Raw genomic sequence first — 18,356 nt, 5'->3', positions numbered from 1 at the left:
TTAATACAATATGTGAGTGGGACAACTATGAGCTCAATTATACTTTTCAAGAAGCTACTAGACATAAAGTAAAAGTCCTTGCTGGTTGAGGTCTTCATTCTGCTTGAGATCCTGAGGATGTCCTCACAGGTCACTCCACGCCAAGCGAAAGCTGCCGCTGGTGGTCGCCTGATGTCTTCCAGCAGCTCCAGTGGTGTTTTTGATGCCTCTGGTGATGCCGCTATATGTAGTTCAAAGACTGCGGAGCATACTGGGGGAAAAGCAGCATTTATGGCATACCATGCACTATTTGTCTCACATTTGAGATATGGCATAGTTCAGCACCACAAGTACACCTTGCAAAAGTCCTCATCATTCAAAAAACAGCGCTGAGAGCAATACTAAAGAGCAATACTGAGTAAGCACAATGGAACACTGCAAGCCGCTGTTGAAGAAACACATTTTACTCACAGTGATTTCCATATAAAAATATCCTGGAGACGATAATCTTAGCAAAGAAGACAAAACCCGCACTAAGAGGTGACAGACATGGTCTACATACTAGGAACACCAAGGACATAGACCTTCCAATGCACCGTCTCGCTAAATTCAAGGACTTTCCAGCTTACACAGGAGCCTTCTTCTTCAATAAACTGCCCCTCATACTGAAGAACATTGAGGATGATACTCACTTTGCCAAGGCACTCAAGTGCTACCTGATAGAGAGACCGTACTACACCACAACGGAGTATGTGCAGGAGCATACATACAGTCACTACACGGGACGAATGGGGGACCAACAAGACTAACGCGAAAACCCCATTGAAGGGAAGATATCTGACGATTCCCCAGTCACCAAACTGTGGAGAGGACTGGACAAGTAACAAGCAAGTAAGTAACAGACTGTCTTTGGCAGTGAACTCTAAACTAACTGGAATGGACTAGCAACACAAAAAAGTGAGGCAGCTGGTAAAGATAGGCAACCCGCATTGCTGTGGGATTCGTTCATTTTGTTACGCATTGGCTCTTATGGGAGAATGCATTGCACAGTCTCAATTTCTATTTTATTTCTATATTGTATGTCTTATTCCACGGAAGCGTTATTTTTCCTTTATTAAGCAGTCCATTGTTAACTTTTTGAGAGCAAAAATAATGAAATAGGTTGAATATTAATAAAGAAAAGAATTTTTTTATTTGTGACTGCAGTAGTTTTAGTATTGTCAACTTTTCACAAGCATGGGAATAACTTTGGGCCAGATTTAAGAGAAGCGTATTATTTATTCATTTTTATTTATTCAACAAGGACAAATATAAACTGTCATGAAATGATTGGGAATGAAAAAACAGGCTCATAGTCCAATCTCATATTTTTCACAATAAAAGTAGGTAAATAAAATAAATTATGATGATTCAATAACACAGGATTATTAAATTATGTAATGATAGCAATATACTAGGTATTCTGATAACATTTCAAATCAGTGTGGGAGTTTCAGAAATGATGCAAAGAAATCTATGAAGAAACATTATATCAATTGTATTATAATTATGACCATATGATAAGCAAACAGTAAAATATGCTAAATAATAATTATTTTATAATTATAAATTATATAAACAATAATACACATATAATTATACACATAAAATCATTTTATAATTGTAAATTGAACGATTATTAAATTTATTTGAAATGGGAAGATTTCAAAAATTAATTACAATTCAGCTGATAGCAATATCATATTTTTCAAAATAAAAGTAGGTACCTAAAATAAATTATGTCATCTCATGATGATAACACAGAATTATTAATCATTATTGTAAAGCTGTGTTTACACAAAATACATTAAATGTTTATTTTTCGTACTTATAGATTCTATTAGATTGTAGTATTATACTATTAGATTCTATTAGTATTATATATGCTGCTACTTACACTAAATTTATATTATACATTATACATAAAATGTATGATACGCCTACCTACATAATATACCGTATACAAATTATGATAAATATACTATATTTATTATATGCTGATGCTTAACACCAAATTTATATCCATAAATTACATCATACATAGAATGTGTGATAGAATGAATGATAGTCTTTGTAGGGAAACATTCACAATTTCTGCATCAGATATTATTTATTCTTTTTTGAATAAGGATTAATTTGTTCTTCAACTATGTTTTTTATTTTAGATGCTATAAAGTAGGCCGAAATTTTCAATAAACATAGAAACTATCACAGTACCGTACGGTATAACTTACTAGAAATATAACCAAATTTGTTGTTTTATTTTTGGTCAAATAAACTGATCATTATAGAAAGAAGTATTGGAAATGTATGTAAAACAAAAAGATTTCTTCAAATCAATTAACAGAATAAAAATGTTTGACTTACCTGTGAAATGGTATTTCATTTCCTTTAACATGCCCATTCTTGCATCCAAATGCAACACAATACATCACCATTTTTCGGTCGTATTTTTATTCAATTCTACGCATTTCACGACAAATACATCACAATATTTAAGAGAAAAGGTTGTGATCTAATACTCATTCAAATCCGTTTTCAAACTTTAAAAATGAAAAATCGTACTCAAGAGCTGCAACAGCCCGCTTGAATGTATGAGTACGAGAGAGAAGGGAATCCCACACGGTATGCCTGTCTCACTCACTCCGCCTTACACACTTTTGGTTGTAGCTAAGCATTGGACAGCCCGTTCCAGTTAGTTTAGAGTTCACTGGTCTTTGGTGCTTCATATCCCTCCTCTTGAGACTGCAACGTTTCTGGTACTCCACTGCAGGTATGCTGGTTCCCTTATGCTGCCTTCCATTGTTTCTCAAGTAAAGTGAGAAAATATCTTCAAATTATGTATAATGGAAAAAAAACATTGTTATTGAAATTTCAAGAATCATATCAGTTCACAATTATTAAATTTATTCAATTGAGCTGATAAGCCAATAATCTGAAGTTGGGATACTGAATACTGAAAAAATCTGGTAACTGATAATCAGAACAACAAATAAATCATAAAATATCGGAAAATCAACTCCAAACCTTGATAATTTCACCAATTCACACTTGATTCATTCATTCATTCAGTCAAACTATAATTTAATAACAAACTGTAAAGATATTCTATCTAATTATCACCAAACTAATAGCTGACTACTTTCAACTCTTGCAATTTCGACTCTTCAAATAGTGTTGTTTTCAAAAAGTGTTTACTCAGAGTCAGTTTGATTGTCATCTTCACATCGCAATATCACAATCAAAAAGGCTCTGAATTTTGTCCTCAGCGAGCTGATAAAAGTTATTTGGGTTAATAACTTTTCTTCTGCTTCATATTTCCAAGATTCTATTTAATTATATCAAAATGTTTTCCTCCGTGGTACGTCCATTGACCAGAAAAGTCCTTGCCCGATCAGGTAAATGTATTTTAATTGTATGATTTAGTAATAAAGTTCCCAAAACTTCACAACTCGTAGCCTTAAATATCTGGTCTAATCTTGAATGGATCATGAACACTATCTATTTTTAGTATTAGTCCAATTAAGCTTTTAAAACTTATAATGTAGCAAGGAAATTGTAAGTTCAACATTCTTCTTTCCATTAAACCTTTATTTTAATATTTGAATTGATACTGCAAAAAAAGTTTTTTACTAACCCTACTTTTTATTTGTATCCTATTTTATAAAAATTTTATACGTATCATTAGTTTTTGTAGTGGTTCACGTAATGATTAGGCCTATGGTTGTGCATAAATTATGAACTTAAGACTTCACTTAATACCTTAATACCTTCAGCTTCATCCATTACCCACAATTGTGGGATCGATGGCGTCAAAACTAACTTTACCTGCTTAAAAAATCAGATTAATGTTGATTAGGCTTATAGACTAATAAAAAATAAGTATTAATAAGTGCCGGTGCTCTATTTAATTTTTCGTAGAGCGTTCTAACTTACACATTGTTTTGTAATAAAACTTGAAATTTGTATTACACTCAAACACCAGTCTCGGCAAACAATGGGTCACCAAGTGAGTAAATTGTCGTTATTAGTTAGTAGTGTGCTCATTACACTATAGTAAGGTCTAAGTTATAATGGCAGTAAAGAATATAGGAGATCATCTTTGCTCATTATCTGCGAATAGGCTAGTGTGCCACTCGGGTCTATAGCCCAGTAGCCAATTCTATAGTACTTACGTACTAGTTGCGTTGTGTTGCAAGGAGGAGAGGTGCGCATGCGCTACCTCTTCGAATCGCCTGCCATGTATTCAGGTTGAGCGCGCCACACTGAGCTCGCTTTGTCCGCCGTACTACCTCTCAGCGAACTTTTGTTGAATAGCCTAGCAGGCGGTCGTAGGTGGTAGTGCGCCGTACTACCGCCGCGGTAGCGAGCTCGGTGTGGCGCAATCAACCTGAATACATGGCTAGCGATTTTTTAAAACTTCGCTACCGCCGCGGTAGCGAGCTTGGTGTGGCGTGCCCTTTAGTCCGAGGAGTCGTCATAATTATTTAGTGAGGTCCACGTTATAATGGTTGTGTTTGATCAGCAATGTTGTTTGCTATCATTCAACAAAGGGATAGCACTATCTATTTATTGCTTTGCTCTGTTGCCAGATCATCTTCTAAAAATGTTAAATTTACAATTAATTAAAAAAAAAAAATAATAATGAAAATTCATTATGAAATTGTTGAAAAATATAATTTCTTGCTTAATAAAATATAAACCTAATTGATTAGGCTATTTAAAATGAGAATGAACAGTTAATATTACATCAATAAACCTGTGTCAGTTACCCCCTATCGAAGGCATTGAAGGCAAGACAGAGGATCGGCAAAGTTTTTTTTCCTATCTTTCTCCACTGTCATAATAACGTGGACCTTACTATAGTGTTTTTACTGGTGTCTCAGTGACACCAACCTGAAACTCTCAGGACAAATGGGTAGATTCATTGCATATAGCTAAAAGGTCTGTTGAATTATTTAATAAGATATTTCTCCATATAAATATATATATATATAGCGTACACCGTGTCCCACAAAGATCCCACGTTTGATTTTATACTACCTGCCCATTCATGCACCGAACTTTTTTAAATTTTACTCAGTTTACAAAGTAGGTTCTAAAAATATTCTTGAAAAATATCAACTCCCTAACTTTCGTAGAAACAAAATGGCGGCATATTGAAAAACGATTCTTTAAAAACATTAAAAAGGTGCTTTTGGTTTTATAAGATATTTTTATTGTTGCACTTTAGGGCAATATGACTTCTAAATTAAAAAAAAAAACTAGAACATAGCCCAATGAAAAACCTTAAAGTCTAAATTTATTCAAATTGAAATCCATCCACAGCAACACACTGATAACAGCGCTTAAGAAATTATTAATTATCAAACATCTTGTGTTCGGGGTGGTGGGTGGCTAATCTTGATACTTACTTGATACTTGTAGAAATCTCACTAGTAGCGCTACAGCGCCGTGGTCGTCATTGGTTGGCCCTGCGGAACACACCGTCATCATAGAATTGCTGCAGGCTATAGTATGGCTTTTGTTGTAGGTGTCTCTTCAGTAGGTCCTTGAAGGCGCCTATGCTTTCAATATTTTTTATTTCTTCTCGGAGATGGTTGTAAATCCTGCTGCATAAGTATCTGTGCCCCTTTTGCGCCAGTCCTGTTGGTGTCATTATGTCGTCTTGTGTTGTATTGATGTATATGTTGTTTCCGTTGGAAATAGTCCGGTCTTTTTTCAACCATCAGAGCTGATTCAAAGATAAGGAGGGCTGGGAGTGTTAGTATTCCAGTCTCAATAAACAAAGGTTTGCAATATGCCAGGTAGTTTTCATTGCATATAATCCTAACAATCCTCTTCTGCAGGAGAAGCACTCGTATTGCGCTATGGCTGCTCCCCCAGAATGTTATGCCATAATTCATTATGCTCTGGAAGCAGCTATAGTACACCTTCATTAGTGTTTCGGTGTCGAGTAAGCTTCGCAATCGGCTCATCATGTAACAAACTGCAGTAAGTTTTTTTGAAATAAGGTCAATGTGAGTCTGCCACTTTAAGTTGTTGCTGATAGTAACTCCTAGATATTTTATATTTTCATTGATCCTTTTCATCGATGTTTTGTTTACACTAGATCCCTCAAGTCTGAGAAGAGGTGTTGAATCATGCTTATTTCGGTTATAGAACTGCAAGGCTCTAGTTTTCACTTTGTTTAGTATTAGACTATTAGCATTGCACCAATCACTCACTTCTTTTAATCCTTCCTGAGCTCTGATATTGTCTTCCTGTATTAGGTGACTGATGTTATCTGCGAACAGCCACACTTTTTCCGTTGATATATCATGAGGCATGTCGTTTATGTAAAGTAAGAACAATACCGGGCCCAGATTTGAACGAACCTTGAGGGACTCCAGTTTGTATTGTCGGTGAAACGGATGATTTGTAGCATTTAGTCATTCCATCTTGTACTGAGTGTCTTATATTTACAGTCTGGGTTCTGTTCTTCAGGTAGGTGGCAATCCATCTCCATGGTTTATTCTTTATTCCTAGGTTTGACAATTTATGCAGGAGTATGTTATGAGAGAGAAGGTCAAAGGCTTTCGTCATATCATAAAATATACAAATTTGTTCTCCAATTTCATCAAGATTCTCATATATTTTAGTTATCAGATCAAAGATGGCGTCGGTTGTGCTCCTGTTTTTTCTAAAGCCGTATTGGTATTCATTGAACAATTTTTTTTTCTAGGTAGGGTATAAGTCTCCTAAGAAAAGCAATTTCGTAATCTAAACTTCACTACCACGACCAATCTAACGGCCATGAAGTTTGTCATTTAACTAATTGCTTGACATTATTTGCGAAATGAGGTGGAGCACCATCTTGTTGGAAGATTGCTTGATCCATTTCTGGTACCATCAAATAATGAGCCTAGACTACCGCAACGAAGTAAACAAATTAGATAATAACTTATGAAAGTATTTTATATAGGAAGCGAATTCTTAAATTTCTCAAAATGCCGCCATTTTTTTTCTATGAAGTTTAGAGAGTTGTAATTTTCCCAGAATATTTTCAGAACCTTCTTTGTAAACTGTGTAAAATTTCAAAAAAGTTCGGTGCATGAATGGGCACGTACTATAAAATTTGTAAACCTCTTCGTGGGACACCCGGTAGTATATACAGAGTGAGTCATATGTATGGGAACCCTTTAATAAGTTGAAGACTGTTGCACCATCTTGTTGGAAGATTGCTTGATCCATTTCTGGTACCACATTTATGGTACTGTAACTGTCAGGATTGGTCGAATACTCCACCTTTTTAAGTGCAACTGAATTTCAACCCCTCATAAAGGGGTGACTTAGGGGTTTTAACTCGAATATTTTAAATGTAAACACCCATTGTGTGGTACATAATTTAAAAGTCTTTTTAAAACAAGAAAGATGGCATCTATAAGATGTTCTATGATATCTGTATCCAAAATGGCGTCTGATTTAAAGTTTAAAGTAAAAACTAAAGCTGTAATCAACCGCCATTTTGGATACAAGTATCATAGAACATATTTTTTGATGTCATCTTTCATGTTTTGAAAAGGCCTTATAAAATTATCTACCACACAATGGGTGTTAACATTTAAAATATTTGTGTTACAACCCTTAATTTCTTTAAAAAACTAAAACTTTAATCAGCCGCCATGTTTGATACAAACATCATCGATTTTTTTTATCGATGTCATCTTTCTTGTTCTGAAAAGACCTTCAAAATGATGTACCACACAATGGGTGTTTACATTTAAAATATTCGAGATACAACCCCTAAGTCACCTCCTTATGAGGGGTTGAAATTCAGTTGTACGTCAAAACAAAAGATAGAGTATTCGACTACTAACTTTTCCTGGAAGTAACAGTATTATATCTACAACAGTCTCCAACTTATTGAAGGGTTCCCCTACATATGACTGTATATTATATACACGGTAATTCTGTAGCTTTGAAACAAGGTTATAGGTTATGCACTAGGTTATATTTTTGCATTGATTTTCTGTAATTGAAACTTACAGTTTCTAAAGTTTTATAAACTTTGAGTTCTACTTATTTTTATGTCGAAAATTTCCAGGACAATCTAACTCAGTGAGGCAATTAGCTCATGAGCCAGCTAAGAGTGGCTCCTGCCTCATGGACCAACTTCCAGTACCAGAAGGATCCTGGGAAGCTAACTACAAAGCCCAAAATGCAAAGTACAACATGCAATTACTCGCTGGTATTGGATTTTTTTTGGCAACCCTTGCTTTTGTAAGTACAGTAATTCTTTATTTCCAAGGATTATAAATATTTTTTTAATTTGAAAGATTTATCACTATGCCATTGACGCCATCTGTAGAAAATAATACTGAGGGTGATGTCCACATAAGCTCTTAGGCTTGTGCGTGGGTAATGAGTGAATGACCGGCCCCAGTGTGGCATTACAACGTGGTGGTACCTCAATCTATTTCTTCCGTGATTCACTATCCGCCATTCTCTTCATCTCTGGAACTGTCTTTCCTCTTCTCCGTTCTGCGATTCGATCACTCCATCCGATCCTCATACATATGAACAACTTTTTTCCTGTCCTCTCATATTTCTATACTGTTCTATTTTGCACAGCGTCTGTCTTTTGCAGGATATGCCTTGGGAAACGAACGTTATACAAATTAACAAAACTCTACTATAAGGTAGAAAAACGTTTATTGGTCGGAATAAGTTATTTAAATTTATTATGCATTTTAATAAATAAATATAATTTTATTGCTATCAAACATGAAAATGTTATGAGCAACGTCAAATTTACAATAATTTTCAACATTTACAAAATATTATCAAGTCAATAGTTTACAATATAATATTAAATACTATTAATGTCAATAATTTACATCACTTGAATTATTGACAGTAATAGTATTTAATATTGTAAACTAATGACTTGATAATATTTTGTCATACCTGTGAACGAAAAATAATAATATCGTTAAGTTGGTGTTCATTTTCACGCTGACAAGCGAATGCAACATCAGACCGATGGAGAAAAAATACGCTACAATGTTCGAAAGTTGCAACGCACACAAACATCCGTCTGTCTCCATATGTCTGCTCACTTCTGCTTGCAGACGATTTTTTTTCTCCGTCTGTCTGCTGTTGTGTGCGTTTGATTTAAACCTTCACTCTCCAAAATATTGTTAGTTGACGATAAATCTGAGCAACTTTCTGATTTTCCAAGTCTGGTGTATGAAACCACACCTCTTTCATTGGCCGATCTGTGGAAGGCTTTAGAACACAAAACACTCAGATCGATCGTCAACTATTAGAGTGGAAGCTAATTTCAAAGAGCACCTCCACATTTGTCAGCGTGACAGTGGACAACATCTTAGCCTTTTCATTTTTCATAAATAGGTATTTCTTCAATAATCTAAGATACTTATTTCTGCCAACAAATTAGTTTTTGTCTTATAAAGTTAATTGTTTAATGTTTTTGAAGGGACGGATTCAAGGATCCAAAGCTTCAAAGAACCCCACACGTCAACTGAAGCTTATTGTGTTCCCAAGTAGTATTTTAGTTAGGCAAACAAATAACTATGTCCTTTACAAGAACCAGGAGTTTTTCCCTATACTAACACTCAATTCATCACCTGGTTGCAATCCTTGTCGCAATCCAGTGTGATATGCTTGGCAGTCTCTTCAGACTGATTAGTCCTCGTGACCCACGTGACTTCCACTCCTGGCCTTCTTTGTAGGACTTCTGCTGAGGAAGGGGCGGCCAAGTTACCTCTAGGGCGCCCGGCCACCCTTCACTCAGCCTCTTGAGCCACAATTGTAACTGGTTTTTCACCCATCACTGGTCTCTTGAGTTTTTCCTTTTAGCCCCTCCGAAACTTCGCAGGGTCAAAAGCCTCACCTCTCCCAAGAAGTTTTGCCTAAATGGCCGCCCTTCTTTGAGCAGTGGTGAGTTTTGGCCTCTCCACCCACAAACTCGTGACCTACGTGAGTTCCACTCCTGGCCTTTTTGTAGGTCCTTCCGCTGAGAGAGAGGACGCCAACTTGCCTCTAGTGCGCCCGGCCACCCTCGACTCAGCCTCTAGACCCACATTTGTGCCTAGATTTTCACCCACCTCTGGTCTCTTGGGTTTTCCTTTTTGCCCCTCCGAAATTCTTCAGGGTCAAAAGCCTAACCTCTCCCAAGAAGTTTTGCCTGAATGGCCGCCCCTCTTTGAACAGTGGTGAGTCTTAGCCTCTCCACCCACAAACTCGTGACCTACGTGAGTTCCAATCCTGGCCTTTTTGTAGGTCCTTCCGCTGAGAGAGGGGACGCCAAACTGCCTCTAGGGCGCCCAGCGCCCGGCCACCCTCGACTCAGCCTTTTGACCCACAATTGTGCCTGGAGTTTCGCCCATGTCTGGTCTCTTGGGTTTTTCATCTTGCCCCTCCGAAACTGCCCTGATGGGACAGATTCCGTGGTCCATTTTAGTCGCCTCCTACGACCAGCATGGATACTGTGGGTGAATTCTGGTTTTCAACACATTCTTGGGTATGATGATCGACTCAAAGCTCCCCCAACCCACAGGAGACTGTCCTCCAAATAGTGGTAAGTTATTGTTCATTTGTAAAACGTTCATTTCTCAAGGATGATCTTGCAGATTCATTTTTGTAGTAGAGATCGTCCATGCAAGAGTTATTCTCCTTAATCTATTTTTGAATTGGAAATTTCTCTTTCAAGCGCAACAGTTAATCAATTTTCATATTTTTGCAGGGTGAATACAATGGATACTTCTATGCGGGAGCGAGGCTTCCAGAACTACCCAAAAAGAATTGAAGTCTTATTGAAAACTAACTTAGTTTTTTAGCCTCGTATAAAATGGTAAACTGAGATGTTCCATAAAGTGTTGCTTCAGAACTTGTACATACTATAGCCTCTTAAAATGTGAAGATTAAAATTCCTGTTCCAAAAATGTGGAGGTGTTGAATTTTTCCTATTACATTATCAACAACCAATAACGAGGTTGAGGTTGAGTAGACTCAAACATTTTAACTCCGCCTAATGATTTTTTAATTTTCAACAACCAACACACTATTAGGATATTGCAAGAGAAAGGCCTTCTCTTTTACTCTCCTTGCCTATTACCATAGATAAGGAAAGTATTGCTTTCCAAAAAAAATTAAGGTACCCTAATTTCAAGTTTTCTATACGTTTCAAGGTCCCCTGAGTCCAAAATCATGATTTTTGGGTGTTGGTGTTTATAATATATATTTGTGTGTGTGTGTATGTCTGTGTACACGATAACTCAATTCCTAATTAACAGATCGAATTGAAATTTTAAACTTAAGGTCCTTATACCATGAGGATCCGACAATAAATTCAATGAAATTGAATTCAAGATGGCGGATAATTACTAAAAACCATGTTTTTCTCGAAAACAGCTCTAACGATTTTCTTCAAATTTATACCACGTATAGCTACGTGGTACTGTTCTCTGGAACAGTAAGTCAGCCCTATCAACTGACATGAGTCTCATTCCTGGGAAAATTGCAGGAGCTCCTTAATATTCTTGTGAAAAATGGCGGATAATTACTAAAAAACCATGTTTTTCACGGTTTTATCGAAAACTGTTCTAACGATTTTTTCAAATTTATACCATGTTTAGCTATTTATAAGCCCTATTAACTGACATGAGTCTATTTCTGGGAAAATTTGCAGGAGCTCCGTAATATTCTTGAGAAAAATGGCGGATAATTACTAAAAAACCATGTGTTCACGATTTTCTCAAAAATGACTTGATCGGTTTTTTCAAATTCATACCCTGTATAGTTATTTATCAGCTCTATCAACTGGCATAAGTCTCCTTCCTGGGAAAGTAATGGGGGGTCCACCCCATCCTTGAGAAATTGATTTTGTAACCTCCTTCTCGTGCATGAGGTAGGTAGGTAGAGCAGTTTATAAAAAGAAAACATAGTCGATATATTTCATCTGTAGAACAGCTGTTTTGACGACTTTATAAAAGATCATCGAATTTCACAATTTACACAAAGGAAAAAATACTCTGAAAACAATCTATATAATATAAAAGCGAAATGACACTCACTCACTCGCAGTACTAAAAATCTACCGGACCAAAAACGTTCGAATTTGGTAGGTATGTTCAGTTGGCCCTTTAGAGGCGCACTAAGAAATCTTTTGGCAATATTTTAACTCCAAAGGTTGTTTTTAAGGGTTCAAAGTTCGTCTTTTAGCATGTATATTCTTCTCCCAATCTATTAATAATAATTATAATTGAAATTTCCATATCATATGTTAGTATAGAACTATAATCTAGATAGAGTACCTCTTCGAAACAGTTGTTAACTGGAAACTAAATTAATAATTTTGTCAGGTTGGCATTAAGTTGAGTTGACTCTGTTAGGTTGGCACCAAGTTGAAGATTTAAATGTATTTATCGCAGAAAAATTGATTGGGCACTGCTACTTCAATCCTGGGATTATTATATTACTAGCCGTCAGGCTCGCTTCGCTCGCCATATCCGTTTAGCCAGACGTAGTCTGGCCCCCGACTGGATTGTTCTAACATATGATAAAAATGCTCAAATGAAAAATGCAGGCGAGCGAAGAGAGCCTGCTGATTTCATTCTTGGGCGGTCTATGGCTAGACGGATATGGCGAGCGAAGCGAGCCTGACGGCTAGTTATATATATATATATATATATATATATATATATAATATATATATATATAATATATATATATATATATAATTATACAAACAGTAGTCTGATCATAGTTTTAAATATGTTGCCGCCAATCGTCATTATGTTATTCCCCTAGTCTCGTTTAAGAATGAGGCTTTCAGTCCAATGAGCAAGGAAAGTTGTGTGAGTGTACCACACCAGATTTTTATATGAGTAAAATTATGATCTTGATTTTTTATTACTGGAAAATCAATCAATTACTGTTACTTGAGTATGCTTAGCTAAATTCATTTTCATAGTGGACTACTGAATTAAAAAATGACTATAGTAGAGCGTAGGTAAACTTTTCTATAATTATACAGTATTATGTTACCGCTCCTATTATCTGCAGTGAATGCACACCTTTAAAACAAATGCATGTAATTTCAAACTAGTGCTGTGGGAAGTCTATAATCAATCATTTAAATTGATGATATAATTTTATATTGGTAGTTCATGGGATAAAACAAATCTATCCCATTTCACAATACGGGAGACTATTCTTGCATGAACTTGGCTTCTTTGGAAATTCAGTCCATTTGTAACACTGTCATTTTCCTCCTAGACCCTTATTACATTCGGGGCCGGTCTCCGAGCTCGGGATTTAGCTAAGTCCTAGACTTTAAACAGCTGGAGACAGAAAATTGGCTTTCCAAAACGGGGCGTGGTCGCAGTATTTATAACAGTAGTCGCAGTTTTTAATTTCTCATATCTATAATTGGAAAAGTTTTTCCTTGACGGAATTAAACATTCCTAAATAATTCAAAATAGTTGAAACTTTACACTATTTTCTCTTCATTTCATTTTGTGTTCAATTTTTTATTTTTTCGAAATTTAATTCAAATGTGACTTTGACAATGACTGCGACTACGCTCCATTTCGGAAAGCCAATTTTCTGACTCCAGCTGTTTAAAGTCTAGAACTTAACCAAATCCCAAGAACATCCGGTTGAGAGTCAGACACGAGTGGTGTCCGTGTGTGAAGCAAGCTGGGACACCAGTAAACATGACAATGGTGTTCTGTCCCAGCGGTGACCGGGCTGGCGACCCGAGTGAGGCACCAAAACCTGGTATCCACCAAAATCTTGTGTAAATAACGTAATAAGAATTAATGGCCTGTGACTTAGCCTGTCTGAATGCCCCAGCCTGGTGTCCTAGTGTAATACGGGCCTTATAAGTTGCAGCTTGACATTCTTACCACACCACTCTCAACTGACTCCCTTACAACCCAATTCAATCCAAATATTTTTATTCAACAAATGTACAGATACATTGAATAACGTCATATATAATAAAATAACAACAAAACAGAAATTCATCACAATCAATGTAAAAATTCTTCTAATGAATATACGGACAATCCTATCAGATATTTTTTCAGCTTAGCTCTAAAAATTGTCAACTCCTCTATGGGCTTTAAATTTCGGGGCAGCATGTTAAAATATTTATCTCCCATGAAAGTTGTCTTCATTTTGAAAAATTCTAAATTATGTCTCTGTACGATTCTTCCGGATCTAGTATTATATCTATGTGAAATACTACTTCTCTTTTCTAAATCAGTGAATTTTTTAAAGTACATTATGACATCAAAAACATATTGCCCATAGACTGTCAATATGCCTAGCTGAAAAAAATGTGTTTCACCGAGTCCCTCCTTTTAATGTTCATGATAATTCTCAGTGCTCTTTTCTCCTGAACTAATATTTTGTCCAAGTTTTTTTTCGATGTGCAGCCATAGATACACAGGCCGTAAGCTATATTGGAATGAACCAATGCGTAGTAAATTGCTTTCAGAGCATTCAGCCCACACACATTGGTCATACGCCTAAGAGCAAACAGGCCTGGTGATATTTTCTTCAGCACATGATTGACATGCTTGTTCTAAGACAAATGTTCATCAATCACCAAACCTAGGAATTTTGTGCTAGTTAAATGCTCTAAAATGTTATCATCTAATATAATGTTTGGACTTGAAACACCTCTGCACTGCCTAGTTGAGAAAGGTACTACAACTAACTTATTGGGATTTAGGAGGAGATTTCGGCTGTTCAGAAATTTATTGATTGCTGTTAGACCCTGTGCTGATGATTTCTCCACATCCTGTACTGTCTTACCCGTTAAAATAATGTTGGCATCGTCCGCATAATGACAAACAGATGCCTATCCTCGGATCACCTCAGGTAACCCCTTAATGTAACATAGAAACAGTAAAGGGCCTAATTTATGGAACCTTGGAATACTTCAATTTATAGTTGATTGAAGGGGTTACATCAATCCTCTCCAATTTCACATATTGTTCTCTTCCCTTCAAGTAGGATGAGAACCAGGACTGCTCTTTCCCCAGCACTCCCATGCCCTTGAGTGACTCTAATAAAGCATCATAATAGAAACTGTCAAATGCACGTGTCAAATCCAGAAAACCTTATCACCCCTATCCACCGCATCTATAATCGATCCAACAAAATCTACTCCTGCTGAGATAGTCGATTTGTTAGATCGAAACCCATGCTGCTCACTGTCCAGTATGTTGTTGGACTCTAGATACTTTACCAATTGGTCATACACCACCCTTTCCAATATTTTTGAAAATACTGATAAGACAGAAACTGGTCTAAAGCACTCAGGACTTTTGGCATTCCCATTCTTAAATATCGGAATGACTCTGGCTATTTTTAAAGACTTTGGGAAATAGCCCGATATCAGTGAAGAGTTTATTACATGAGTCAACGGCTCAATAATTGTGAGTAGAACTTTTATTATTGTCGCCATTGGAATGTCATCAGGTCCAGAAGAGAATTCACTTTCAAGTCATTATAATTTTTGCTAATTCATGTGATGAAATCTGTATGAATCTGAATCTTGAGGAGAAATGATTATTATTTTGTATATTAAGTGTACTTAACAGTCTAGAGCTGTTTGGAATATTTGGTACTACAAGGGCTTCAACTGCCCTTGTAAAAGTTATAATAACATTACAGATGTTATATCAATAATTGTGGGTAGAACTTTTATTATTATCGCCATTGGAATGTCATCAGGTCCAGAAGAGAATTCACTTTCAAGTCATTATAATTTTTGCTAATTCATGTGATGAAATCTGTATGAATCTGAATCTTGAGGAGAAATGATTATTATTTTGTATATTAAGTGTACTTAACAGTCTAGAGCTGTTTGGAATATTTGGTACTACAAGTGCTTCAACTGCCCTTGTAAAAGTTATAATAACATTACAGATGTTGTAGGGATCGGTTACAAGATCTCCTTCATTCAGAATACTACTAATATTAGAAAAATTAGTTGTGTTTTTGCCAACCTCAGCAATCTTATAATTTTTCATGTGAGGAAGTTGCGGAATAAGAAAGATAATGTTTTTATTCCTTTTAAAGAACATCTACATGGAAATTAGAAGCGACAATAATTGTTATATGTAGTCATTTTACTTGCTAGTTAGATAGTGCTGGTATATATTTCGGTGCATAGCAATATATATAGGTACCATAATCAGTCATGTATCGGAAATATATATATCAGCAATAAAATTGTTATCTTCTGCCTTATGTATATCTAAACGTAATTAGTTTTGAATTAAAAATTTAAGACAGTCATGGGTTCCTTCTTTTATACTTTTTGTTGTTTATTTTATTATCGATCTATATTAATAAAAATCGAGCCTCAAATTTTGACATTCAATAACTTTTTTATGTTTGCACCGAATTTGATGATTTTTGTTCAGTTGTGTTTGTTATGTTCAGGAGCAGGTTTATGGTCTATCAAATTTATGATCAGACTTCAGGACTCTTTCCTACGGTCCTTCAAAGTTTACATGTAGTCCTTATGGAAGATTTGTGAGCTGGCCACACACAAATAGAAATCAGCTGTTATAATCATTGCGTCATCCAACTGCCGTCGGTAGATCTGTTTTTCTATTTTTTCTTTCTACTGATTCACAAAATTTTAATTCTAATTGTCCGAGCGAAGTGAGGTCTAAGATTCAAGTCGACGGTTTGGCATTTCTCTTAATGTTTAAATGTTCATATGTTGCGCATTTATGGCGAAACGCGGTAATAGATTTTCATGATATTTGACAGGTATGTTCCTTTTTTAATTGCGCGTCGACGTATATACAAGGTTTTTGGAAATTTTGCATCTCAAGGATAATTTAAAAGGAAAAAGGAGCCTCCTTCATACGCCAATATAAGAGTAAAAATCTGGTGTGGTACACTCACACAACTTTCCTTGCTCATTGAACTGTAAGCCTCATTCTCAAACGAGAATAATTTAGGGGAATAACATCATGACAATTATTGGCGGCAACATATTATTTGCAACTATGATCAGACTACTGTATATGTGTATATATAATTATTGTTTTCAGAGTACTTTTTCCTTCGTGTAAATTGTGAAATTAGATGATTTTTTTTTAAAGTCGTCAAAACAGCTGTTCTACAGATGAAATATCTTGACTATGACTGTGTACTTTTTATAAACTGCTCTACCTACCTACCTACCTCATGCACGAGATGGAGGTTACAAAGTCCATTTCTCAAGGATAGGGTGGACCCCCATTAGTTTCCCAGGAAAAAGACTCATGCCAGTTGATAGATCTGATAAATAACTATACAGGGTATGAATTTGAAAAAAATCGTTAGAGCCGTTTTTGAGAAAATCGTGAAAAACATGTTTTTAGTCATTATCCGCCATTTTTCTCAATAATATTACGGAGCTCCTGAAATTTTCCCAGAAATGAGACTCATGCCAGTTGATAGGGCTTATAGATAGCTATCTATGATATAAATTTGAAGAAAATCGTTAAAGCCGTTTTTGAGAAAACCGTGAAAAACATGGTTTTTTCGTCATTATCCGCCATTTTTCTCAAGAATATTACAGAGCTCCTGAAATTTTTCCAGAAATGAGACTCATGCCAGTTGATAGGGCTTATAAATAGCTATCCCTGGTATGAATTTGAAGAAAATCGTTAGAGCCGTTTTCGAGAAAAACGTGAAAAACATGGTTTTTTAGTAATTATCCGCCATTTTTTCCGCCATCTTGAATTGAATTCTATTGAATTTCTTATTGTCGGATCCTCATGGTATAAGGACCTTAAGTTTAAAATTTCAAGTCAATCGGTTGATTAGGAATGGAGTTATCGTGTTCACAGACATACACACACACACACACATACACACACACAGACCAACACCCAAAAATCATGTTTTTGGACTCAGGGGGACTTGAAACGTATAGAAAACTTGAAATCAGGGTACCTTAATTTTTTTTTGGAAAGCAATACTTTCCTTACCTATGGTAATAGGGCAAGGAAAGTAAAAATCAGACTATAGAATTATAGACTCATTTTAGACACATTTCATTTGACAATTATAGACAATTATAGACACATTTCATTATCATAAATCAGCTGACAAGTGATTACACAGATGTGTGGAGAAGCCAGTCTATTGCTGTATTTCCATAAGGTCTATAGTTTCAATCAGGTACTTGTGGATGACAATACTGCGTGAGGTCTACTTTTCACAAAACTACTAGTAATAAAATGCCACGGTGCGAACGACGTCCAAACTTGGGTCGTAGAACTCGAAATGTTGTAAATTTATAATATGCA

At 35.8% G+C, this 18,356-nt stretch overlaps 1 protein-coding gene across 1 annotated transcript; it reads left to right on the top strand.

The window, feature by feature from the left end:
• Nucleotides 1-2,753: 2,753 nt before the first annotated feature.
• Nucleotides 2,754-10,969, top strand: LOC111051785. The gene is made up of 3 exons (XM_022338343.2): nt 2,754-3,416; nt 8,105-8,280; nt 10,769-10,969. The coding sequence occupies exons 1-3, from the start codon at nt 3,365-3,367 to the stop codon at nt 10,829-10,831; spliced, it is 291 nt and encodes a 96-aa protein (XP_022194035.1). The 5' UTR covers nt 2,754-3,364; the 3' UTR covers nt 10,832-10,969.
• Nucleotides 10,970-18,356: the final 7,387 nt, after the last annotated feature.

The sequence above is a fragment of the Nilaparvata lugens genome, unplaced genomic scaffold (genome assembly GCF_014356525.2).
Source record: "Nilaparvata lugens isolate BPH unplaced genomic scaffold, ASM1435652v1 scaffold5072, whole genome shotgun sequence".
In the NCBI taxonomy this organism is placed as follows: domain Eukaryota; kingdom Metazoa; phylum Arthropoda; class Insecta; order Hemiptera; family Delphacidae; genus Nilaparvata; species Nilaparvata lugens.
Note: the sequence above shows the minus strand (reverse complement) of the source record. Positions and strands in the feature narration are given on the sequence as shown.

Excerpts from the sequence above, each read along its gene's own strand:
- LOC111051785 (XM_022338343.2), top strand. The coding sequence starts at position 3,365 with ATGTTTTCCTCCGTGGTACGTCCATTGACCAGAAAAGTCCTTGCCCGA. Across the intron at positions 3,417-8,104 it reads AAAAGTCCTTGCCCGATCAG|GACAATCTAACTCAGTGAGG; the intron begins GTAAATGTATTT and ends GAAAATTTCCAG. Across the intron at positions 8,281-10,768 it reads TTTTGGCAACCCTTGCTTTT|GGTGAATACAATGGATACTT; the intron begins GTAAGTACAGTA and ends ATATTTTTGCAG.